General features: G+C 46.5%; 1 protein-coding gene across 4 annotated transcripts in view; it reads left to right on the top strand.

Annotated features, from left to right (window-relative positions):
* The first annotated feature begins 212 nt into the window (after positions 1 to 212).
* Positions 213 to 27066, top strand: part of SAMD10 (sterile alpha motif domain containing 10) — a 70917-nt gene continuing 44063 nt past the window's right edge. For all 4 annotated transcript variants that reach the window (XM_087891003.1, XM_087891002.1, XM_087891004.1 and 1 more), the window contains exon 1: positions 213 to 394. In XM_087891003.1, coding sequence (XP_087747129.1) covers positions 364 to 394 — 31 coding nt within the window. In that variant the 5' untranslated portion in view covers positions 213 to 363. The remainder of the gene's footprint in view (positions 395 to 27066) is intronic.

Below are 27066 nucleotides of genomic sequence, written 5' to 3'. Positions count from 1 at the left end.
GCGGCGAGGGCCGAAACAAAGGCGAGGCTGCGGGTGACCTTGCGGGGATGCGGTGGGGGGCAGCTCTGCGGTGGGGGGGCTTCAGAGCTGGAAGCCGGGAGGAGGAAGAGGAGGGCGGCTGGCACCCCCGATCCAAGTCCGCCCAACTCCGGCGAGGCGAGTGGCCGCCGCCCGCCCCCCCCTTCCCCTCCCCTCCCCTCCCTTCCCTCCCCTGCCCCGCCCCCTACGGACGTCTGGGGCGCCGAGCGGTCGTCGGAAAGACACCGCCAGCTGCCCCTCCGCCGGATTCCGCTCCAGCCAGCCAGCCAGCCAACCAACCCATCGCCGGACTCGGGCGGAGGCGATGCGCGCGGGCTATAAAGCATGAACTGCGGCGACGGCAAGGAGATGGAGGGTAAGGAAGGAGGCGTGTGCCGGAGGGGGGGGGCGATCCTAAGCCTTTTTTCGGGGTTTCGACCCCGGGGATCGACCGACCGACCGACGGGGGGGGGAGGAAAAGGAGGGGATCGCGCGCGTGAAACTGACACGGGTGGGTGGGTGGGTGGGGGAACGACTTGAGGTCCCCGATCCGCGCCCGGGGCTGGAATTGGGGTGGGGGGGACTGGGAACGGACGGCATCCTTTCTCCTTGCGATCGTCTGCAAGTTGGCGGCGCGCATCTTTTAGGCGGTTACCGGCGTTGAGAGCCGGAGGGAGGTGGCGGAACCCGACCAAAAAGGCAACGGAACAAAAGGCCGGGGTGTGGGGAAGGGGCTGCCAGATGTAGCTGTCAATGAGACCACCGCAGGGTAGACTGCTCCAATCTAACCAGCGGGGGGGGGACCCTCTGTCTGGACTCCCCTTCCCATGCTCCCCAACCTCCAGCCTGGGATGGTGAAAAAAGACCCATACCCGCCCAACAGATTTGGGGAGGAGGAGGAGGAGGGGGCGTCCTTGGAGGGGAAAAGAGGAGATCCGCCGCTCAGGGCTTTGGAGACGCGGGGTGTTGCAATATTGGGGAGCAGGCTTTGTAAGCAGGTGTGGCGGCGGTCGGTTCCCCCCCCTTTTTTTTCCGGTTCAGGTGGATGGGTGGAAAAGCCCCCCTCCCCATATTGGATGAAAGACCCACACTGGAGTTCGTGAGCTCGCCTCTAAACAGGGGAGAATTGGGGGGGGTCCCCTCTCACACCCCTTGGGGGGGAAAAAAGGCTTTCAACAAATGAATAAGAAAAGCCCCCCCCCCAAACCCCTTACTGCGATGATTTCAACGCCGTGCAAGGTGCATCGACTCCAAACCGGCGCCCGATCCGGTTTCTCGGAAAAGAGAGCAAGATTTTGCCCTTGTCTAATTCAGCGGAAGGATTAACAAGGGAGAGGTTACCGGTCGAACTGCTGCTTTGCAGAACCCAAATCTCCTTTTCTTTTTCTTTTTTTTTCTTCTCTCTTTTCTTTTTCTTTTTCTTTTTTTTTTCTCAACCAAAGAAGCAAACAAACGCGTGAAGGATTCCCGTTTTTGGCGGAGCCGCTGATCGCCGCGAAGGCGACGGTCGTTTTTAAGCAGCCGCTTCGCAGATTTTCCTTAAAAGAGAGTTTTTTTTCCTTCCTTTGATCAGGCATTGAAACCAACTTACTCAAAGCAGGAGCTTGCCTTTGCCAGAAGCCTAGCGTGTAAATTGCAGCATGCTGGGAAATACTACTGCTTACACACAGACACACACACACACACACACACACACACAGACACACACACACACACAAACACACACACAGAGGGAATAAAACGTGCGGATTGAAATGAGAGCGATCTTTGCAAAAAAAAGAAAGAAAAGAAAGACTGAAGAATGTTATTTGGACGAGCCAGGCAGCCTTCCTCCTATAATTCTTCAGTCTTTTGCTACTCATTAGAGCAACGGGACAGCTCATCACTTTCGCAGCCCTGCCCAACTAATTCCAGTTGATTTCAACAGGATTCCCTGCCAAGAACCAGCACTGCAACCTTAGCCCGAAACCGGCCCCTGTTAAGTATATTTGGAGCCCACTGGAAAAGCTGCATTTTGAGCAATCCGTAAACCTGTCCGAATCCGGTGCGCTGGGAATGAAGACTCTGTCTAGAAAGAGTGCAGAGATGAGCAACAAAGATGATTAGGGGACTGGAGGCTAAAAGAGATACAGGTTGCTGGAATTGGGTATGTCCGATTTAGTGAAAAGAAGGATTTGGTGACATGATAGCAGTCTTCCAATATCTAAGGGGCTGCCCCGGGGAGAAATCCAGCAGGTTCTGACAGGTTCTGGAGAACCGGTAGCGGAAATTTTGAGCAGTTCGGAGAACTGTTCGGAGGAGCCTAGATAGCTCAGCAGACTAATGCATTGTAATTTAACTCCAGCTGTCTGCAATTAGTAAGTTCGAATCTTGCCAGGCTCAAGGTTGACTCAGCCTTCCATCCTTTCTAAGGTAGGTAAATTGAGGACCCAGTTTGTGGGGGCAATAAGCTGACTTTGTAAAAATATACAAAAGAATGAAGGCTATTGCTTAGCGCATTGTAAGCCGCCCTGAGTCTCCGGAGAAGGGCGGCATATAAATCAAATTAAAACAAAAAACAAAAAACTGGCAAATACCACCTCTGGCTGACCAGAGTGGGGTGGGAATGGAGATTTTGCAATATCCTTCCCCCAGGAGTGGGGAGGGAATGGGGATTTTGCAGTATCCTTCCCCTGGAATGGGGTGAGAATGGAGATTTTGCGGTATAATTCCCCTGCCATGCCCACTAAGCCACGCCCACAGAACCGGTAGTAAAAAAAATTTGGATTTCACCACTGGGCTGCCCCAAAGACGAGGAAGTCAAATCTATTTTCCAAAGCACCTGAAGGCAGGACAAGAAGTAATAGATGGAAACTAATCTAGGAGAGAAGCAACCTAGAACTAAGGAGAAATTTCCCGATAGAACAATTAATCAGTGGAACAACTTGCCTCCAGAAATTGTGAATGCTCCAACGCTGGAAGTTTTTAAGAAGAGATTGGACAACCATTTGTCTAAAACGGTATAGGGTTTCTTGCCTGTGAAGGGGGTTGGACTAGAAGACCTCTAAGGTCCCTTCCAACTCTGTTTATTCTGTATTCTAAATCTCCAGCTGGTAATGGGGTTAAAAACTGATGTATTAATAAATTCCTGGGTTCAGTGAGGAGGGTATATTTTTTTGGGACCTGACGTAATCTTCAGGATATTCCACCTAGTGGCTACAGTCACACATTTCTGTAGGTTTTGGAAGAAATTGCATTTCTGAATGCGTGCACAAATGTGCATAAGAATGTACATCTTATTGCACAGGCTAAGCCACAGAAAAACCAACCACGGTTAACTGTATCAAATGGAAGACAAGATCTCCTTGGCTTTTTGCTTGCTTTGTTCAGGATGGGCCACAATGCAGTTTGATTCAGAATTCCAGAGATATGTGTGGTATGTATATATTTACACTGATAGATACACTGCATTAATACAGTGTATTAGAAAACCATTCCTTTAGCAAACATTCGATCTTACGACAACACTGAAAAAGGTGACTTATGACCGATCCTCAGACTTACGACTGTTGCACCATCCCTATGGTCACGTGTCAAAATTTGGACATTTGGCAATCAGCCTGTATTTATGATGGTTGCAGCATCCTGGGGTCACATGATCACCATTTGCAACCTTTTCCAGACAGCTACAACAAGCCAAGGCAATAAAATAATAAGGGAAATCAGATTCGCTTAACAACTGCCTGATTCATTTAACAACTGCAGTGATTTGCTTTGGAAACGTGTCCTAAAATTGAGCGTGGCTCACTTCACAATCGCCTTACTTAGCAACCGGAATTCTGGTTCCAATTGTAGTCGTAATTTGAGGATTACCTATAGTTGGATGATTACCGTATTTTTCGGAGTATAAGACGCACCTACCTTTTTTGGCGAGGAAAAGAAGAAAAAGAAATCTCCCTCTGCCTCTGAGCAATTCTGCCTCCTTGAAGCAAACAGCAAACAGCCTGCTTTACTTTCATTTTCGTTTTCAGCATAGCTTGATTAGCACAAGGGAAAAAAAAATCTGCTGCAGCAATTTACCTCTTTGCAGCAAGCAGCAGAGCCCTGCGCAAAGCAGCTAAGAGCAAATCAGCTGAGAGTCGGGAGGGTGATCCAATCAACTTGTGCTAATTAGCCTGTGCTGAAGCTGAAAGGAGCTGTTTTTTCTTGCTGTTTGCTTGCAAGGAGGTAACTGCTGCGAGGCAGAGGCCAAAGGGTGGGGGCCAGTGGATGGGCAGGGCTACATTCGGTGTATAAGATGCACCTAAATTTTCACCCCCTTTTAGGGGGGAAAAAGGTGCATCTTATACTCCGAAAAATACGGTAGGTGCATTCTGATTCATGGATGGATTGATTGACTGCATACTTGTAAGGCGCTTGGTTGTGTTCTTGTACAGCCCTCTCAATGAGTCTTTAAAATCTTACACAACTGTGTTGGATTCACAGCACCCATGCCAACCGAAAATGGGAACGCTCGGTTTTGGCTCAGCCTGCTGGATTTGTGAAACACAACTGTGTGCGTGCTTGCTTGCTCACTTTGGCTGATGTGTGACTCAGTGTACTATGCCTTGCTCAACAAACCATGTTTACGGACAGCTCAGTGCCGCTCGGATTCTTCTTGATGACCGCAAAGAAAACCTAAAAGGGGAAAATCGATAAGGGGGAATGGATTGTACAAAGCCGATCGACTGGGAAAGTCTTGGAGCATGCTTTAAATCCCGCTCACATTAAATTTCTCAGCACAGGAGAAAGAGATACTGTGCCAGATACGATGCGAGTGGCGCTGTGTCGGTATGTGAGAAGAGAAAACCAGGCACCGCACACATCTCTTTTGCACTGGCAGTTTTCCAACCTGATGTCCTGCAGAAGTAACAGAATAACAGAGTTGGAAGGGACCTTGGAGGTCTTCTAGTCCAACCCCCTGCTTAGGCGGGATTCTCAGTCATCCAGGTCATGGTTGCCTCGAAGGTGCTTTTTTTCGAGAGGCAACTGGACTTCCTTGGTTTTTCTTTGAAGACATTTCGCTTCTCATCCAAGAGGCTTCTTCAGAACTGAAGAAGCTTCTTGGATGAGAAGCGAAACGTCTTCAAAGAAAAACCAAGGAAGTCCAGTTGCCTTTCGAAAAAAAGCACCTTTGGGACAGTCCACTCTCTTCTCCAGTGTTGGAGCACCCAAAACTTCTGTAGGGAAGTCATTCTACTGAATATTTATTTATTTATTTATTTATTTATTTTTTAAATTTGATTTATATGCCGCCCTTCTCCGGAGACTCAGGGCGGCTTACAATGCGTTAAGCAATAGCCTTCATCCTTTTGTATATTTATACAAAGTCAGCTTATTGCCCCCACAAACTGGGTCCTCAATTTACTTACCTTAGAAAGGATGGAAGGCTGAGTCAACCTTGAGCCTGGCGAGATTCGAACCTGCAGTAATTGCAGGCAGCTGGTCTTAATAACAGGGTGCTTTAGACCACTGTACTACCAAGGCTATTTATTTATTTATTTATTTATTTATTTATTTATTGGTTCGATTTATATGCCGCCCTTCTCCGGAGACTCAGGGCGGCTTACAATGCGTTAAGCAATAGCCTTCATACTTTTGTATATACCTGCTTAGTAGGGCTTTCACCCCCCCCAAGCGGTGTTCTTTTTTTATACGAAGTCAGCTTATTGCCCCCACAAATTGGGTCCTCATTTTACCTACCTCGGAAGGATGGAAGGCTGAGTCAACCTTGAGCCTGGTGAGATTTGAACTTGCAGTAATTGCAGGCAGCTGGCAGCTAAGTGCTACTTAACAGCACTTTAGTCCGCTGCGCCACCAAGGCTCCTCGAATAATCGTTCACATTGTCAGGAAATTTCTCCTTAATTCCAGGTTGCTTCTCTCCTTGATGAGTTTCCATTGCTTCTTGTCCTGCCCTCAGGTGCTTTGGAGAATAGCTTGACTCCCTCTTCTTTGGGGCAGCCCCTGAGATATCGGAAGACTGCTATCATGTCTCCCCTAGTCCTTCTTTTCATCAGACTAGACATTACTCAGTTCCAGTAACGGTTCATCGTATGTTTTAGCCCAGTGGTCACCAACTGGTGGTCCATGGACCACTGGTGAAATTTTGGTGGTCCACAGAAAAATTATTTGCATTTTTTATATTGCACTAAATCAGGGGTCCTCAAACTATGGCCCCTGGGCTGGATACGTGCAATGAACATTTGTGTTGCTGCAGAGAGTCTCTCCCTTCGGGGTCTTCTTGTGTCGGTCAGAGGGGGACAGAAATTCCGACTTGGTGTCTGCTTCAGCCTCCTGGTGCAGGGCTTTAGGTGAAGGATGGATGGATGGATGGATGGATGGATGGATGGATGGATGGATGGATGGATGGAAGTGCCTCTGGTGACGAAGAGCTGGAGGGCCTCGTTCCAGTGGGACTGCATCATGGCCTCGAACTGGCTGACCATCTCAGCCCGCTGAGCCTCCAGGCGCTAGTATCTGGCCTTGCACTCCCGCAAGTCTTCCCTCTGCTTGGAAAGCTTATGCTCCTAGTCCTCAGTGAGGTGCTTCTGCTGAGCCTCCTTCTCGGTCAGATCCAATTTGAACTGAGCTGTTTTGCCAACTCTTTCTCATGGTGGCTGCTTAGCTCCAATAACTGCTACCTGTTGGGGCCCTAAGGAGCCCGTATGGGGAGGCGAGGAGGGGCTGGGAGGGGAGGGGCGAGTAGAGGCCAGCGAGGCACCCTTCAACATGAATGACATCGAGTTGACCACACCCACTCAGTCACATGATTACCTAGCCACTCCCAGCCAGCCAGTCGATCATATTAGTGGTCCGCAGGATTTAAAATTATGAATTTAGTGGTCCCTGAGGTCTGAAAGGTTGGTGATCCCCGTTTTAGCCTCCAGTCCCCTAATCATCCTGGTTGCTCTTCTCTGCACTCTTTCTAGAGTCTCCACATCTTTTTTACATCGTGGCGACCAAAACTGGATGCAGTATTCCAGGTGTTTATACATATAAATAGTCCTCACTTAACAACCATTCATTTAGTGACCAAAGTTACAACAGCTGAATAAAGTGTGATGACCAATCCTCACACTTACGACCATTGCAGCCTCTGTCACTTGACCAGGATTCAGGCATTGGGCAATAGTCACACATTTACGACAGTTGCAGTGCCCCGTGATCACGTGATCGCCATTAAAGGAGACTCCTGGATGGCTTCCAATAAGCAAAATCAATGGGGAAGCTGGCCAGGAAGAGAAGGTCACAAGTTGCAGTCCTATGGTGTCTCACTTAACGACCACAGGGATTCACTTCACAGCCAGGGCGAAAAAGGTTCTAAATGAAGATATGTTTGCGTGATGCCACACTTAATGACTGTACCACTTAATGACAGAGTTTTGTAGTTGAAAATTGGGGATTATCTGTATTGTATCTTACTGTTCATAAAGGAGCCCAAGGCTGCCTGCAACAATATAGGTAGTCCTTGACTTACAACCAAAATTGAGCCCAAAATTTCTGTTGCTAAGCGGGACAGTTTTATGACCTTTCTTGCCACACTTTTGAAGTGAATCACTGCAATTGATATTATTATGGCTTCCCCCCTTTGACTTTGCTTGACCTCAACTGAACCCAACATTTCTGTTGTGAAATTTCATTTAAGACATTCGTTAAGTGAGTTTTGCTCCATTTTACGACCTTTCCTGCCACAGTTGTTAAGTGAATCACTGCAGTTGAGAAGTTAATAACCCGGTTGTTAAGTGAATCCGGCTTCCCCATTGACTTTGCTTCTCAGAAGGTTGCAAAAGGGGATCACGTGACACAGCAACGGTCATAAATATGAAGCAATTGACATGATCATGGGGATGCTGCCATGGTCGCAACTGTGAAAAACCATCCTAAGTCATTTTTTTCAGTGGCGTTGTAACTTTGAACAGTCATTAAACGAACTGTTGTAAGTCGAGGACTACCGGTAGCGTGTCACGATGATGTGACTGCCATGGGAAAGCACCCATTCGGGAGAATGGATTCACTTAGCGACTGTGGTGACTCACTTTATAACGAGCCATCAAATTGAGTCCATTCACGTGGTGCCTCGACTGCAATGACTTTTGCTTGAAATTCCAGACTCCATTATGGCCATAAATTGAGGACTACTTGAGCTGGGTGCAGCACTCAATCCCACTATCAAAAATTGTGATTTGGGACTACAGAATTCCAGCTGCTTTCTCCAGGAGGAGCCTAATCTAACCATTGGCCAATCAGGCACCAGCGGGGTGTGGCTTAGTCATTGCGACCAATCAGTGCTTGGGTGTGTTCTCTGTTGCCAGGCTTCGGCAGTGAGTCCCTGATGGGCAGACTTGCTGTTCTGCTCTTTCTCTTCATCTCTCTTCCTTGGAGGACTATATAAGCAAAAAAAAAAAAAAAACCAGTTAATGAACTGAAATTAAATGTCTCCAAATAAATTTTGAGCAGATGGAATTAGTTTAACCCTGTAAACTAGCCCTCTGCAAATAGCCCTGATTCAATTAACAAACCACCTGTAGCTGTGATGGTGAACCTGTGGCATTGTTGTGGCCCGTCAGCAACCTGTGCAGATTGTAGCTGATTCAGACAGCGAGGAGGCTGGTGTGGTGCTGCGCCAACATCCTGTGCAGCTGGCACTCGAGTCGGACAGTGAGGAGGCTGGAGAAGATGTGGTGCCAGAGGCGGAGATTCAGCCAGGGCCTTCAGAACCTCCAGAAGCTCCCATAAGTGAAGAGGACGAAGAGGAGGAGCCTCTTCTCGATGCACGGGTGCGAAGAGCTGCCAAAAGGCAAGAGTGGCTCCTCAGGAGGAGGTCTCCTCCAGAGTAAGGCTTGGGGCTAATTGGCCACTCCCTTAGCCTATTTAAGAAGGAACACTGATTGCAACAAGCTGTAGAGAACAACTTTAGTTCACTCTCCTTCGCCTGCAAAATTGTTTCTGGGCTTTCTGCCAACTCTAGTAAGACTGTGATTACCTTATCTTAGAATTCTGGTAGGCTGTTAAGACAGTTCATTAACAGCCTTTGAATGATAAAGACTAAGTTATTTGTTTTGTTTTTTTCATATTTTTTTATTATTAAATTTTTTTTTAACATACATAACATACATGAATCATAATATATAATATATAACAATATACACAATACAAACAATCAACGAGTGCTCCCCCACCCCTCGGGATCATTCCTGCTTCCAAAATCTTAACACTTCTTCTGATGGTGGTATCCCCCTTCCTCCAGAAAACACATATATTAGGAACTGTTTCCAGATTCCATTGAATTCATTTGCTTTCATTATGCCCCTCCTTACTTTAATATTACAAGTCAATTTATCATTTATGGCAATATCCCATACTTCCTTATACCATTCTTTCAAACAATAATCACCTCGTGTCTTCCAGTTCCTAGAAATCATTAACCTTGCTGCAGTCAACAAATTTGTTATCAACTCTTTAGCCTCTGTTTTACACTTTATATCTACTAATAGTGAGAGTAATGCTACCTTTGGTGCCTCTTCTACCTTTATTCCTACAATTTCTTCAATCTACTTAAACACCATCTTCCACAATTTTTGCACAAATTTACAATCCCACCACATATGTAAATATGTGATTTGAGTAAAATAAGATTTGTATAGAGTTTGTGTGTGCTGCGTTCTTTGGGGTCCGTAGCTGGGGCAAAACAGGCATGCATGCTGGAAGTGGCACGCAGAGCCATCTCTCCGGGCACGCAAGCCGTTGCCCATTGCTCTTTCGGGTTCTGGCGTGCCGGCCAGCTGGTCTTCACATGTGCTGGAGAAAACTGGAAGAGCAGCTGCCTGGGATGCATGCATGTACAGGGAAGATGATATTATTATTATTATTATTATTATTATTATTATTATTATTATTATTATTTAATCTTTAGTGAGATTCACAGCCTTTGAGGCTGGTTAATAGCTCAGCAGCTCGATTCCTAACCAAGGACCTAGGAACTGTTAAGGTATCGTCGGAGGATGTAAGCTGTTCCGAGTAAGGTGGTTTTTTTGTAGAGTCAAAATGTTCAAGTCCGGAAAATTTAGAATTTCTAAATAGCGGGGTAGCCCTTTGGGTATTGCTCCAAGGGCTCCAATTACAATCAGGACAACACACGATTTCTTTTTCTTTTCTTTTCTTTTCTTTTCTTTTCTTTTCTTTTCTTTTCTTTTCTTTTCTTTTCTATTATTATTATTATTATTATTATTATTATTATTATTATTATTATTATTATTATTATTATTATTATTTAATCTTTAGTGAGATTCACAGCCTTTGAGGCTGGTTAATAGCTCAGCAGCTCAAGTCCTAACCAAGGACCTAGGAACTGTTAAGGTATCGTCGGAGGATGTAAGCTGTTCCGAGTAAGGTGGTTTTTTGTAGAGTCAAAATGTTCAAGTCCGGCAAATTTAGAATTTCTAAATAACGGGGTAGCCCTTTGGGTATTGCTCCAAGAGCTCCAATTACAATCAGGACAACACACGATTTCTTTTTCCACAGTCGCTCAACTTCAATTTGCAAGTCCCGGTACTTTGTGATTTTTTCTTGCTGCTTATCTTCAATTCGTGCATCACCAGGTATTGCAATGTCAATGAACCATACTTTTTTCTTTTCAACTATTGTTATGTCAGGTGTGTTGTGGACCAAGTGCCTGTCAGTCTGAATCCTAAAGTCCCACAAGATCTTGAGTTTCTCGTTCTCTAAAACTTTCTCAACCTGATGTTCCCAGTGGTTTTTGCTGTACTCAAATCCAAACTTCTGGCACAATTTCCAGTGAATGATCTTAGCAACACGGTCATGGCATTGTAGGTAGTCAGTTTGTGAAATTTTGCTGCAACCACTGATCAGGTGGTCGACTGTCTCATCTTTCTCATTGCAGAGGCGGCATTTGCTGTTGGTGGTAACATGTTGAATTTTTGCCTTTATGCAATTTGTGGCTAGGGCTTGTTCTTGAGCTGCCAAAATAAAGCTTTCTGTTTCTTTTTTCAGTACTTCTGATCTTAACCAGTTCCAAGTTAGTTTCTAGTCAGCTTTGCCTTCAATACTTTTCAAGTATTGGCCATGCAGAGCTTTGTGTTTCCAATTTTCAGCTCGCTGCTCAATTACTTACTCAATTATTATTATTATTATTATTATTATTATTATTATTATTATTATTATTATTATTATTATTATTATTATTATTATTTCAATTTATATGCTGCCTTTCTCTGGAGACTCAGGGCGGCTTACAATGCATTTTAAAAAAACCATTATAAAAACATTTAAAAATTAAAACATTAAAACCCATTTACACCATTCATGGCTGGATCTCACAAGATCGCAACAGCGAGATCAACGGCCCGGGGCTGCCAGAAAAGCCAGGTCTTCACCACTTTTCGGAAGGCCAATAGAGTGGGGGTGGTCCAGATCTCAGGAGGTAACTGGTTCCAGAGAGCTGGGGCAGCCACAGAGAAGCTGTGATATTCTGGTTTCCTATGCACCGGCCAGGTGATTTTCGCGCATGCAGCCATCCTCATCTTATATCAAATTTCTTCAGACCAAGACTTCTCTGAATGCAATGCAAACCACAGTTCTGGCTTCGTTATCACAATCTCCAGTTTGTTTATTTGCGTGTTTTCAGCAAACGTTTTCTCCACCAATGAGATGCTGCCGCTTAATCTTTGGACTGATTCGTACTGGCTGTGGACTTAGTCATCTGAAAGGGAACGGCCTGTCCTTTCATTTCCAATTCAATAAATTAATCGAAGTAATAATGAAAAAGAAGAGTCTTCATATGGGAGATCTGGTTATGCGTAGATGCATTTCTCATTTAAAAATTATGCTGCCTCAACTAAAATGCAACCATTGTTTTGGATTATTTAGTCATGAAGGGGAAATGGACTTTTGACATGATTAGAAACTCTTTCTACTGTGCACATATTTCACAGTTGGGACTTGTAACACACCGTTGCTAAACGTCTGGGGTTTCCTCCCATCTATGCGACTAAAAATTAAGCTACTAGACTAGAAACTAGGAAACGGTGAGTTCTAGTCCAGCCTTAGATATGAAAGTCATCCGGGTGACTTTGGGCCAATCGCCAGGAGACGGTAAGTTCTAGTCCCACCTTAGGCATGAAAGCTGGCTGGGTAACTTTGGGCCAATCACCAGGAGACGGTGAGTTCTAGTCCCGCCTTAGGCATGAAAGCTGGCTGGGTAACTTTGGGCCAATCACCAGGAGACGGTGAGTTCTAGTCCCGCCTTAGGCATGAAAGCTGGCTGGGTAACTTTGGGCCAATCACCAGGAGACGGTGAGTTCTAGTCCTGCCTTAGGCATGAAAGCTGGCTAGGTGACTTTGGGCCAATCACCAGGAGACAGTGAATTCTAGTCCCGCCTTAGGCATGAAAACTGACTGGGTGACTTTGAGACAATCACCAGGAGACGGAAAGTTCTAGTCTTAAGTAGGAAGGCCAGTTGGGTGACTTTGGCCCAATTGCCAGGAAACTGTGAGTTGTAGTCCCACCTTAGCCATGACAGCCAGCTGGGTGGCTTTGCGCCAGTCCCTCTCTCTCAGCCCAACCTACCTCCCAGGGATGTTGTCGTGGGAAAAATAGGAGGAGAAAGTAGTAGCTGTAAGAGGGATCTTGGAATCCCAGTGGACAACTATTTAAATATGAGCCAGCCATGCGCAGCAGCTGCCAAAAATGCCAACACAGTTCTAGGCTGCATTAACAGAGGGATAGAATCAAGATCACGTGAAATGTTAATATCACTTTATAAGGCCTTGGTAAGGCCACACTTGGAATCCTGCATCCAGTTTTGGTCGCCACGATGTATTATTCTGTTATTCATAGGCTTTCTCCAGGGTGATCTGTCTCTAACCTGGTCCATTAGATCAACATAAGGCACACACATCAGACTGAGTCCCTCCATCTTCCTATTGGTCATCCCCATCTTCATTTTAGGGGTGACATGATAGCAGTGTCTCAGTATCTCAGGGGCTGCTGCAAAGAAGAGGGAGTCAAGCTATTCTCCAAAGCATCTGAGGGCAGGACAAGAAGCAATGGGTGGAAAGTAATGAAGGAGAGAAGCAACTTAGAACTAAGGAGAAATTTCCTGACAGTGAGAACAATTAATCAGTGGAACAACCTGCCTCCAGAAGTTGTGAATGCTCCAACACTGGGAGTTTTTAAGAAGAGATTGGACAACCATTTGTCTGAAGTGGTGTAGGGTTTCCTGCCTAAGCAGGGGGTTGGACTAGAAGACCTCCAAAGTCCCTTCCAACTCTGTTATTCTATTCTATTCTAGTTTCCTTCCATCTTTCCCAGTATCAGAGACGTCTCTAATAGCAGATATTAGATGTATATTCCTCTACAGAGATAGTCCTCGACCACAATTGAGACTAGAATTTCCATTGTTAAGCAAGGCGATTGTTAAGTGTGTCATGCTCAGTTTTATGACCTTTTTTTTTGCCATGGTTGTTAAGTGAATCGCTACTGTCGTTAAATGAATGATACAGTCTTTGAGCGAATCCAGTCTTTCCCGTCGACTTTGCTTGCCCTGGAAGCTGCCTGGGAATGTCGTAAACGGTGATCACATGACCCCAGGACACTGCAATGATTGGTAATACATACCTCATGCCGAGCAACCTAATTTTGATCACATGACCGTGGGATGCGGCCTAAGTTGTAAGTGCAGGGACTGACTGCAAGTCACATTTTTCAGTATGGTTATAACTGCGAACAGTCACAAAACAAATGGTTGTAAGCAGGGATGAAATGGTTCGGACCGGATCGCCCGATCCGGTAGCGATGGCAGCGGATGGTTCAGAGAACAGGTAGCAAAAATCCCTGCCCCCCCCCATGCCCAGCTGAGCCATGCAATCATCAGAGGATTTTTTAAAATTATTTTTAAAAGCTTTTTTTTTACAACCTCTTCGGCCGAAAAAATGCTTTTAAAAGTAAAAAAAAAAGCCTCTGATGATCAGCTGGCACCATCAGAGGTTTTTAAAAGCATTTTTTTCTACAACCTCTTCAGCTGAAGAGGTTGTAGAAAAAATGGTTTTAAAAGTTTAAAAAAAAAGTTGCCCATACCCACCCAGTCACATTACCCCCCCCCACCAAGCCACACCCACAGAACCGGTAGTAACAACTTTTACATTTCACCACTGGTTGTAAGTTGAGGACTACCTGAGTGAAAAGGGTCTTCTTGGAAATCAGCTCAATTCCTGGTGATTTCATGATTCCATCTATACGTCTCTGATGGCGAGAGAGTAACAATGGTTTGCCGTTGTCCTCTTCCACCGCTTTTATTTCCCCAGTCTGGCCTACATTCCTGGGTTATCCTGGCCTGTCATTCAAGCCTCAACCAGCTGCAACTGGCTGGCCTGGCCCAGGTCCAAGAAGCTGCTCCAAAATCCTGCATTTGGGACTTCTTATTACAGATTGATTTCGTGCACGTCTACAAGTCAGCTATAGAAAAACAGGAGTTAATAAATCAACAAATTAAGCTTCCCGTGATGTCACTGAACGAAATAGCCTGCTGCAGATTTCCTACCAAATGTTTTAAGGGCGTCTGGCTTGAGTTGCTGGCCCTGATCGAAGACATTTTTTTTTTTTTGCAAAGCGAACAGCTGGACAGGTTTGGCCAGCCCTGGGGGAATTGGACCGCTTGACCCATTTCTTCACTTTTCTCTCTGAAAAAGCCAACAACTTTGCAGCCACAACATTGTGCTTCCAGAAACTCAATGTTGCTCTCCTTTAGGTAAATATTTTGACCACTCATTTTGCTCTTTTTAAAAAAAGCAAAAATAAAAAGGATTATTATGGCTACATTAAATGTGCTTTTTATTATTTGCCTATTGAAATAGAACTAGAATAACAGTGTTGGAAGGGACCTTGGAGGTCTTCTAGTCCAACCCCCTGCTTAGGCAGGAAACCCTACACCACTTCAGACAAATGATTATCCAACATCTTCTTAAAAACTTCCAGCATTGGAGCATTCACAACTTCTGGAGGCAAGTTGTTCTACTCATTAATTGTTCTCACTGTCAGGAAATTTCTCCTTAGTTCTAAATTGCTTCCCTCCTTGATTAGTTTCCACCCATTGCTTCTTGTCCTGCCTTCAGGAGAATAGCTTGACTCCCTCTTCTTTGGGGTAGCCCCTGAGATACTGAGACACTGCTATCACGTCACCCCTAAAATGAAGATGGGGATGACCAATAGGAAGATGGAGGGACTCAGTCTGATGTGTGTGCCTTATGTTGATCTAATGGACCAGGTTAGAGACAGATCACCCTGGAGAAAGCCTATGAATAACAGAATAATGGAAGGTCTTCTAGTCCAACCCCCTACTCAGGGAGGAAACCTTACACAATTTCAGACAAATGGTTATCGAACATCTTCTTAAAAATTTCCAGTGTTGGAGATTTCACAACTTCTGGTGACAAGTCGTTCCACTGGTTAATTGTTCTCACTGTCAGGAAATTTCTCCTTAGTTCTAGGTTGCTTCTCTCCTTGACTAGTTTCCATCCATTGCTTCTTGTTCTACCCTCAAGTGCTTTGGAGAATAGCTTGACTCCCTCTTCTTTGTGGCAGCCCCTGAGATATTGGAAGACTGCTCTCATATCACTAAGAGTCGATATTGACTCGATGGATTTGAAAGCTGATGCAATGAGGTCTCCACAATGTGTTGAACCACCTGGCCTCTAGGAATCCTGCACACACAGATCGTGTTTATTTTGTCCCCCCCCCCAATTCCTTTACTTCAGAAGCAATGCAAATCACAAATGCAAATGCATTGAGAAGGTCTTTGTTTATGAGACTGGCCTGTTTTGCAACTGCATCCATCCAACATTCAGGGGAACAAGCGTCCAATTCTTAGGCCACCTTAAAGGTAAAGGTTCCCCTTGCACATCTGTGCTAGTCGTTCCCGACTCTAGGGGGCGGTGCTCATCTCTGTTTCAAAGCCAAAGAGCCAGCACTGTCCGAAGACGTCTCCGTGGTCATGTGGCCGGCATGACTCAATGCCAAAGGCGCACGGAACGCTGTGACCTTCCCACCAAAGGTGGTCCCTATTTTTCTACTTGCCTTTTTTATGTGCTTTCGAACTGCTAGGTTGGTAGAAGCTGGGACAAGTAACAGGAGCTCACCCCGTTACGCGGCCCTAGGGATTCGAACCGTTGAACTGCCGATCTTTCCATCGACAAGCTCAGCGTCTTAGCCACTGAGCCACCGCACCTTAAACACTAACAAAAGTGTAATGGGCTTCTTAATCAGAACCCCCTCCCCCCAAAAAAGCTGGTGCCTGGATTTTTTTTTCTCCCATTGTGTTTTGGTGACAATGCAGAAGTGCTTAGCCATAAATTTCTATGGAGATTCTCCGTCATTCAGGTCACGGCTGTCGCAAAGGTGCTTTTTTCAAGAGGCAACTGAACTTTCCGTTTTTTCTTCGAAGACGTTTCGCTTCTCATCCCAGAAAGCTTCCTCAGTTCTTCATCCAAGAAGCTTCTTGGACGAACGGTTGTTAAGTCAAGGACTGCCTAAATGTGCTAGCTGCCCAACGCCCTAATTTGAACGAAGTGACCATAAGGATGCCCCAACGGTCGTAAGTGTGAAAAAGAGTCAAGTCACTTTTGTCAGCCCCGTCGTAACTTCAACAGTCACAAAATGAATGGTTGTAAATCGAGGATTACCTGTATGACACACTTACTGTCGTGAGCCAGTTTGCCCATTTCTTAGGATCGTGCAATACAGAGGTGTCAAACTCAATTTCATTGAGGGACGCATCTGTGCTGTGGTTGACCTTGGGGGGCCGGGTGGGCGTGGCTAACTGGGTGGGCGTGGCTGACTGGGCGGGCATGGCTGACTGGGTGGGTGTGGCCGATTGGGTAGGCGTGGCCAACTTGACGCCACTCCCCAAACTGCTGGCATGTTTCCTCTTCACATTGGGTAGACTGGGCCGAAGTAATGCAGGACGCCCCTTACATTTTCCAGGACGGCCCCCAGATCTAACCACATTATGGGCCGCATCCGACCACATCATGGGTCACACCCAACCTATGGGCCTTGTGTTTGAAACCCCTGCTGTAATATATAGGGTAGGGTAGGGTAGGGTAGGGTAGGGTAGAGTAGAGTAGAGTAGAGTAGAATAGAATAGAATAGAATAGAATAGAATAGAATAGACTTGACTAGACTAGAACAGAACAGAACAGAACAGAGAATAGAATAGAGTAGAGTAGAGTAGAATAGAATAGAATAGAATAGAATAGAATAGAATAGAATAGAATAGAATAGAATAGAATAGAATAACAGAGTTGGAAGGGACCTTGGAGGTCTTCTAGTCCAACCCCCTGCTTAGGCAGGAAGCCCTACATCACTTCAGACAAATGGTTATCCAACATCTTATTTTTTATTTATTTATTTATTTATTTTATTCAATTTGAATACCGCCCTTCTCCTAGTGGACTCAAGGCGGTGCACAGCCAGAACTAAAACACATACCAATACAAAATTTAAAATTATTAAAAGAATTACATAACTTTGGCCCGAATTTTAAAAAAATCAAATTAAAACCCATTGACAATTTAAAAAGCTAAAAAACTAAAAAAAGACTAAAAAAAGGCAGAGGGGGTTCACGCCAGCCCTGCTTGATGGAAAAGAAAAGTTTTCAGGGCACGGCGAAAGACCCGGAGATCCGATATCCTTCGTATCTCTGGGGGCAAATCGGAAGTTTCTTTAAAAACTTCCAGTAATGTATCGAATCGTCGACAAATTAAACCAGCTGCTTTGCACCAATGCATTTTAGCCGCTTTCCAACCCAAAACTCAGACCAGCCGTGCTTAAAACCTGCCATTCATGGAACCGCTGGACTTTTCCCAGACTGGGTGAAGCGAAGGACTGGATGCTGCCCTAGAAGAGGATTCAGAGCGATAGGATCAGCGGGACGGGGGAAGTCAAGGAGCCGGGCGGTTTGGCTGATGGAGTGGCTGCCTGGTGCTTGCTGATAAGGAAAACCAGGTTTTTGGGGAGGGAACGTAGATATCCTTCGGCCGGATTGAGTCATTTCAAAAGGAATCCAGATAGAGATTTCTACTTCTTTGGTTTTTTTTTCTATGAAAGATTCTTGTGGTGGTTTCTGTCCGCCTGGGAATAATTCCTCTAGTCCCCGTTATTTCAGACAACCCGAAACAGCTAGTACCAAGTTTCCCCCAAAATAAGACCTAGTCTTATATTAATTTTTGCTCCAAAAGACGCATTAGGGCTTGTTTTCTGATTAGGTCTTATTTTGGGGGAATACGGCACTAAACACTTCCATCTGCTGACGATCTTAACTGGGGCTTATTTTTGGGGTAGGGCTTCTATTACGAGCATCCTGAAAAAATCATGCTAGGGCTTATTTTCCAGTTGGGTCTTATTTTCGGGGAAACAAGCAGGGGAGGGTACAAAATGACCTTTATTCCAGCAAGGCTAAAAAGATGGCTGCTTTTGCTCTTCACTTGTAAAAGATGCGAAACAAAGTTGTGTGTGCATGTGGGGGGGGGAGAGAGAGAGAGAGGAGGGAGGGAAAGAGAAGGAGAGAGATGAGAGAGAAGGAGAGAGGGAGGGAGAGGGAGAGATGAGAGAGAGAAGGAGAGAAGGAGGGAGGAAGAGAGAGAGAGGAGAGAGAGAAGGAGAGAGGGAGAGATGAGAGAGAGAAGGAGAGAGAAAAGGAGAGGGAGGGAGAGATGAGAGAGGGAGGGAGGAAGGGAGAAAGAAAGGGAGAGAGATGAAAGAGAGAAGGAGAGAGGGAGAGAGAAGGAAGAGAGGGAGAGAGGGGGGAGAGAGGGAGAGATGAGAGAGAAGGAGAGGGAGGGAGGGAGAGAAAGAGGGAGAGAGATGAAAGAAGGAGAGGGAGGGAGAGAGAAGGAAGAGGAAGGGAGGGAGAGGGAGAAAGAGGGAGGGAGGGAGAGTGAAAGAGGGAGAGAGAAGGAAGAGAGGGAGGGAGAGAGGAGAGAGGGAGAAAGGGAGAAAGAGAAGGAGAGAGATGAGAGAGAGAAGGAGAGGGAGGGAGAGAGAAGGAAGAGAGAGGGAAGGAGGAAGAGGGAGAAAGAGAGAGGGAGGAAGGGGGGGGAGAGAGAGAGAGAGAGAGGGAGCAGAACTCGAGAGGCACCTGAGGAGCAGCCAGTCGGGATAGGATTAGATTACTGGTAATTTATTTCTGGCCATTGGACTTACTACAGGTAAGCCCTCGATTTACGACCATACGTTTAGCAAACATTTGAAGTTACAACAGCCCTGAAAAAAGTGACTCGCAGTTGGTCCTTGCAGCAGGGATCTTCTTATTCCTGGATTGGGTCTGATGGATCCAACATTGAAACTCTGTCCCGCTCCTCCCTTTGCGCCGCTTAATTCTTTATTGCCGCTGTCAAGAGGGAAAATGAGACGGAGGCTGCAGCTTTTTCTTCGGAGATGCTTCTGTAGCTTTCAGGTCAATCCTTCTCAGCATCTTTCAGAAGGCGGCCCACCTTTCGCAACCTTTTTAAAAATATATGTGTGTGTGTGTGTGTGTGTATTTATATATAAATACGAAGGAAGCAGGGGGGGAGTTCTCCTTCTCCCGCCGTCTCCTCTTGCGTCTTCGACCTCTGCATCTCCAGACGTGTGGTGCGTATCTGTTTCCACGCAGGAGAAGCGGGGCGGCTTTGAACGTTTCCGCCTCCTGCGTTACAGGGGGGTCGCTGCACTTCGTTGCCCGTTGCAGTGGTCGAAGGTTTTATTTGGCGCTTGTCGCCTGCTGGTTTGCCATGTGAATTTTTAAAAATGCATTTGAAAAAAAAAAAAAAAAAAACCCCAATCCCAACCACACTTTTGCAGAACAAAGAGGCCCTGGGTTTGGGGGAAGCTTTGCGAGCCAAGGTTAAATGTTGGTCTTCTGGATTCCTTCCTTCCTCCCGTTCTCTTCCCTCCCTCCCTTCCTTTCCAATCCCCCTTTCCTTCTTACCTGCCTTACATTCCTCTCTTCTCCCTTCCTTCCTTCCTCCCTCCCTTCCCTTCTTTTCCCTTCCTTCTCTTCCCCCTTTCCTTCTAACCTTTCCCTCTCTCCCTCCCTTCTCTTCTTTTCCTTCCCTTTCTTCCCTCCTTCCCTTCCCTTCCCTTCCCTTCCCATCCCTTTCTTTTCCTTTCCATCCCTTCTCTTCCCTTCCACTCCCTCCCCTCCTTCCTTCCTTTCCTCCCTCCCTCCCTTTCCCCTTCCTTCCCTTCCCTTCTTCCCTTCCCTCTTCCCTTTCCTTCTCCTTCCCCCCCTCCTTCCCTTCTTTTCCTTTCCTTTCCTTCCCCCTTTCCTTCTAACTTTCCCCTCTCTCCCTCCTTTCCCTTCTTTTCCTTCCTTCCTTCCCTTCCCTTTCTTTTCCTTCCCATCCCTTCTCTTTCCTTCCACTCCCTCCCCTCCTTCCTTCCTTTCCTCCCTCCCCTCCCCCTCCCCCTTCCTTCCTTCCGTCTTTCCTTCTTCCCTTCCTTCCCCTCTCCTCTCCTTCCTTCCCTTCCCTTCCCTCTTTCCTTCTCCTTCTCCTTCCTCCCTTCCTCCCTCCCTCCACTCCTTCCCTTCTTTTCCTTCCTTCCTTCCTTCCCATCCCTTCCCTTCCACTCCCCTCCTTCCTTTCCTCCCTTCCCTCTTTCCTTCTTCCTTCCCTTCCCCTCCCCTCTCCTCCTTCCTTCCTTCCCTCCCTTCCCTTCCCTCTTTCCTTCTTCCTTTCCTTTCCTTCTCCTCCTCCTCCTTCCTGCCTTCCTTCTTCCCTTCCCTCCCTCCCTCCCCACCTCTTAAGCCCATAAAGGAGCCTCTGTATTTGCTGACTTTCTCACCTAGAAGCAATGAAAATAAGTGGATGTTTGTGTGAACCTTTTTATTTATTTATTTTGGCACTCTCAGGTCTGCAAACCTTTCTGCCCCGGAGCCCATCACTCAAAAGAGAATGAGAATTTAAGAGATCCCATTTGTTTTCCTGACCCTCTGTCTTTGGGGGGGGCAAACGTGCTGGAGACCCTTTGCTCTGGCCAAAGAGGAGCTGGAAACGTTCTTTACTTTTTTCTTTGTGGACTGTCTCAAACGGTGAATAGGGCTCCGTTTTCCTTTCCCTTTTGTTGCTGGCGTTAGGAGACGGGGCTTGGTCAAAATTGAAGTGGGGTGGAAAACGCTGAGGTTTGCAAAAGAGAGGGGAAAAGGGCTACGGCTGTCGGGGTAGGAGCCAAAATAAAGCTGCTGAGCCGAAAAAAACAGAGATTCTTAATGTAGAAGGAGCTTTTTTGCTTATTTTAAAGGTTTCAATCACAGGGGTTTCCCCCCTCCCGCCCACCCATCGAAGAGGTTCAAAACTGCTATGAAATCATCCTTCTGCCCTTGTTGGATGTCCTGACTTAAGGCAGGGCTGGGCAAGCCACAGACTCCTGGTTTTTTTTTAATTATTATTATTTATTTTAGAAAACCCCACCACCAGCACTCCGCGACAATCCTTCCAGCAAAAAATTGGCAGCGGGAAGGGTACAATTTAAAACCAGACCGAAAATAGATGCATTCGGGTTATTCCTTTTCATGCAGGTCCTTGTTTAGGCTGCCTGGAGAAAAAGTCCCAAAAGTCAAAATGGCAACTCTCTTTGCCGTGGCTTTGGGCTTGCAACTGCTGTGCGTGTGTATATGTCTTGTGTGTGTCTGTGTGTGTGTGTGTGTGTGTGTGTGTGTGTAAACAGGGCCAAACATTTCAGCCCGTCCTCTTCTGCTTCATCTCAAGGGCCTCAGAAAAATAAAACAGAATAGAAATAGAATAAACAGAGTTGGGAGGGACCTTGGAGGTCTTCTAGTCCAACCCCCTGCTTAGGCAGCAAACCCTACACCACTTCAGACAAATGGTTATCCAACATCTTCTTAAAAACTTCCAGTCTTCTTGGAGCATTCACAACTTCTGGAGGCAAGTAGTTCCACTGATTAATTGTTCTGCCTTATTGGGTATATCGCCATGATGGCTACAGGTGGCATGCTTAGCCATATTGGGGGGCACGCGAGCTCAGCTCCGGCGCGCATGTGCGTGCCAGCCAGCTGATTTTCAGGCCTTCTGGGCCTACTGGAAGTAGGGAAACAGGCTGTTTCCTGCCTCCGGAGGGCCTCGGGGGTGGTAGTGGAGAAGGCCCGTTTTTCTCTCTCCCCAGGCTCCAGAGCCTTTCTAGGAGCTTGGAGAGGGTGAAAACGGTCTCCCTCCCTCCCCCGGAGGCCCTCTGGAGGCCGGAAACAGTCTGTTTGCCAACTTCCGGTGAGACTGGAAATTGGCAAACATGCCATTTCTGGCCTCCAGAGGGCCTCCGGGAGGTGGGGAAGGCTGTTTTCGCCCTCGCCAGGCTCCTAGAAAGGCTCTGGAGCCTGGGGAGAGAGAAAAACGGGCCTCTTGGTCTCACTGAAAGTTGTCAAACGGGCCATTTCCGGCCTCCGGAGGGCCTCCGGGTGTGTGTGGGGAAGGCCATTTTCGCCCTCCCCAAGTTTCTAAAAAGGCTCTGGAGCCTGGGGAGAGAGAAAAATGGGCCTACCAGGCCCAACGTGCCATCACGTGCCAGGAGCAGAGGGGAGCGGGGGGGGTCCCAGATGCATGCGCGGGGGTGGGGCACATAGAATTATGGGTGTGGGCACGCGTGCGCACGACCCCCCCTCCCCCCCTGCTCCTGGCACACAATGGCAAAAAGGTTAGCCATCACTGGGCGCCATATTGGCACAACTCTGAAGGTTCCTGTAGTTTTCACCTAATTAAAAATACAAGTTTTTTCCCTTTCCCCAAACAATCAGACACATGTTTCCAATTAAGGTGCCCTCTGGTTGCCTGGTAACCAGGGTGGATAAAAATCAATGATTTTTTTTAAAAAAAATAAAAAAAAATCAGATTTTTTTGATTTAAATCGGATTTTTTGGATTTAAATCGGATTTTTTTTTATTTAAATCGAATTTATTTTAATAAAAAACTTTTGGGGTAAAAATCTATCGTAAGATAGTTTTCTATTTAAGATACATAAATCATTTAGTTTCTTCAGCATGAAATGGAGCTTAGTTATGTAGCATGAGGCTGTATATTCTGCAACACTGGGACTATCGGTGAGTCAACAGCGGGTCAAAGGAGGAGCAGAGATGACAGTTGCTCTTTAAAAATTATGATTTAAATCGAGTTGATTTAAATCAAGCCTTTTTACTAGTGATTTAAATCAACTCAATTTCAATCAAATCCACCCTGCTGGTAACATCACTCCTCTTCTCTCAGACCAGGTCTGAGAATGACCTTGGTTCCCAGGAGAAAGTCTTTTGTTTTGGCTACAAAACCCCCAGCTATCTCTATTCCCCCATCCCCATCCCTCAGCTCCAGTGTGGCAACACTGAAGCTTCCAAAATGGCTTCAATCAGGTCAGCTTCAGGGTTGGCATGACCAGCAGTCTGCAAGGGGTATAAATCCTTCCATTCCTCTCCATCCAGTCAGGCCTGAAGAAGCTTCTTGGATGAGAAGCAAAACATCTTCAAAAGAAAAACCAGAAAGTCCAGTTGCCTCTTGAAAAAAGCACCCAGAGACAACTGGACTTTCTGGGTTTTTTTTTCTTTGAAGACGTTTTGCTTCTCATCTAAGAAGCTTCTTCAGCTCTGACTGGATTGGGGGGTAATGGAAGATGTATATGTTGTGACCTAGGCTTCCTGAGTCATTAAAACACACAAGTCATCCCAAAAACCTCTTTGATTGCAACAGCTGTGAATTACGTTCATTCACATCTGAGTCCCAATTAGTTGCAAAAAGTCCTTCAGGATAATCACCAACCTTTATCTCCCTCGACACTCTGCCAAAGACCTACTTGGCAAAGCCACACGGAGTCCAGAATCAAACAGAGATGCCGACTGGGAACAGAATTAACAACGTTGCTTTCCTGCAAAGGGCCCACGTGCCTTTGCTTCTCTTTTAAGCCTTACGGGAGGGGTCAATCATCTCTAGGCCTTACTCCCGAGTCGTCCCTTTTGTTTTAACTGTTCTTGCCTTCTGGCAGCTCTGCGCATGTGCGCACTAGGAACAGGCTCCTCCTGTTCCTCTGCCTCTCTGATATCCGACTCTGGAGGCTCCGGAGTCCATGCATCACTCCCAGGTGGCCCTGGCCCCATCTCTGCCTCCGACCCAGAGCCCTCGTTCAGGCCTTCCCCAGACTCCAGGACTGGCCCATGCTCCTCCCCAGCCTCCTCACTGTCCGACTCTGCTGCTAGCTGCGCAAGCTGCTGGCGGAGTGCAACAGTATATTCCTTGTAGACAGCTGGTCATTTGCATCCTTTTGGGGAGTTGTTGAGGCCACTTGGAGGTTTATCTGTGTCCTCAGGGTCACCTGAGTGGTCCAAATCAGTGGTGGGTTCCTCCCGGTTCGGTCCGGTTCGGCCGAGCCAGTAGCGGTGACGATATGATGTCACCGAACCGGTTCTCCCCCCCACCCTCCCACCCCCCCACTCCCCCACGTTATTCTTACCTTTTATTTGGTCCCACCCCCAATCTGTTGCTGCCTCCTGAGTCCCAGCTGATGACTAGAGGAAAAAAACCTGTTTAAACTCTTGCCGTGGGGCTTCAAAGGGCCACCCTACAGCTGATCAGTGTTACAAGCAAACAAATGAGTTGGGTCGTAAGTGCGAGGACTGGTCGTAAGTGCGAGGACCTTCCAGAAATGACTCTGACCAGCTAGCTACACCCACCTAGTCACATGACCTCCAAGCCACACCCACAAAATAAGCCACGCCCACAGAACCGGTAGTAAAAAAATTTAGAATCCACCCCTGACCATCATGACTGAGAATCTCCATAGACATTTACCAGGTCGATAAGAGAATCTGGAAACCAAGCCCCAAGAGGAACAGCTAGGAAAAAGCTAGGCGTATTTATTTTATGAAAGAGAAGATTAAAAGAATCGCTGCATTAAACCCGACGATGCGGGCTTGCATCTTATCCCACATTAGGTTAAAGCATGCTTCTCTGGCTCATCAGTCAGCGTCCCGTGGAAAATTAATCTTTGGAGAGATCCAGGGTGAATTGGCCATGTGCAGACTGTAAAATGGATTTTATACGGGACCTCTGAGGATAGCGGGGAAGCTTGAAGATAATCGCATGATGAATAGCGATAAAGAGGAAGGCAGAAAAATCTGCCTGCAAGGGTTTTTTTTTTCTTTTCCTCTCTCCCATATACATATTTACATTAAATCAGTTGGTTAACCAACCGCTGGAAAGAACGGCAAATCCGTAAGCAATCTGCCTGCAGATAAACAATTAATCCATTTCCAGTGTTTTTCTTTTTTTTTTTTAAAAAAAGAAGAATTGGTTTTCTGCCCGACGACAAAGCAGTCAGCATGCTTTGATTCCAAGATGCCTTCCATCCAGGAGTGGTATTGGGCTGGTTCACGCCGGTTCGGGCGAATTGGTAGTGGTGACCGCGCACCTGCCTCAGCGCTATGCTGTCCTATTTAGCCATGTTTTCTAAGCCGTGTGCATGCATGCAAGCCGCGAGAGAGCAAAGCGTATACGCGGAAGGCCGGGTGCATGCGTGGAAGGGGCACACGCGCGCGCGGGGGCGAACCGACGGTAAAAATATGTGGAACCCACCTCTGCTTCCATTCCTTCTCTTGTGTGCCTTGATCTGTGAAAATGAAGATGGGACATATCTAGAACGGTGCTTCTCAACTGTAGCAGGTTTAAGATAGGTGGACTTCAACTCCCAGAATTCCCCAGCCAGTCCAACCTTGGCAACTTTAAGACTCGTGGACTTCAACTCCCAGAATTCCCCTGCCAGTCCAACCTTGGCAACTTTAAGACTCGTGGACTTCAACTCCCAGAATTCCCCAGCCAGTCCAACCTTGGCAACTTTAAGACTCGTGGACTTCAACTCCCAGAATTCCCCAGCCAGTCCAACCTTGGCAACTTTAAGACTCGTGGACTTCAACTCCCAGAATTCCCCAGCCAGTCCAACCTTGGCAACTTTAAGACTCGTGGACTTCAACTCCCAGAATTCCCCTGCCAGTCCAACCTTGGCAACTTTAAGACTCGTGGACTTCAACTCCCAGAATTCCCCAGCCAGTCCAACCTTGGCAACTTTAAGACTCGTGGACTTCAACTCCCAGAATTCCCCAGCCAGTCCAACCTTGGCAACTTTAAGACTCGTGGACTTCAACTCCCAGCCAGCTGGTTGGGGAATTCTGGGAATTGAAGTCCACACCTCTTAAATTGGCCATGTTTGAATAACACTACAAGTAGCCTTCAACCTACGACGGCAATTGAACCCAAGATTTCAGGTGCTAAGCGAGTTTTGCCCCATTTTACAGTCTTCTTTGCCACCGTTGTTAAGTGAATCCCTGCAATTGTTCAAATAGTATCCCGGTTATTAAGTGAATCTGGTTTCCAAATTGACGTTGCTTGGTCAAAAGGTCGCAAAAGGGAATCAAGTGACCTCTGGACACTGCGAGTGTCATAAATATGAGACTGTCACCAAGTGTCCAAATTTTAATCAAGTGACCATGGGGAAACACTGCAATGGTCGTTAAGTGTGAAAAGCGGTCCTAAGTCCCTTTTTTCAGTGCCATTGTAACTTTGGATGGTCACTAAATGAACTGCTGTAAGTGGAGGGACTAAAATCTCCCCCCCTCTGCCGAGAGATGCCAACACCAGGACCCCAAAAACAGTTCTCTCTTTCATAGCAAAGGAAGCTCATAGAATAGAATAGAATAGAATAGAATAGAATAGAATAGAATAGAATAGAATAGAATAGAATAGAATAGAATAGAATAGAATTTATTATTGGCCAAGTGTGATTGGACACACAAGGAATTTGTCTTGGTGCATACGCTCTCAGGGACCAAGTTGTACAGTGCAAGATCAGACTGTGAATGATGGCCAGTCCAACTGGAAGCCAGAATCGGACCGGGTAGAAGATGGCTAGTTTCTGATGTTCTTGAGACTTGCATCGTGTGGAAGCTGGTTTGCCCTTCACACTTCTGAGCTGGCAAAGGTTGAAGAAA

This window comes from Pantherophis guttatus, chromosome 3, assembly GCF_059756535.1.
Source record: "Pantherophis guttatus breed Tessera chromosome 3, ASM5975653v1, whole genome shotgun sequence".
Classification (NCBI taxonomy): Eukaryota; Metazoa; Chordata; class Lepidosauria; order Squamata; family Colubridae; genus Pantherophis; species Pantherophis guttatus.
Note: the sequence above shows the minus strand (reverse complement) of the source record. Positions and strands in the feature narration are given on the sequence as shown.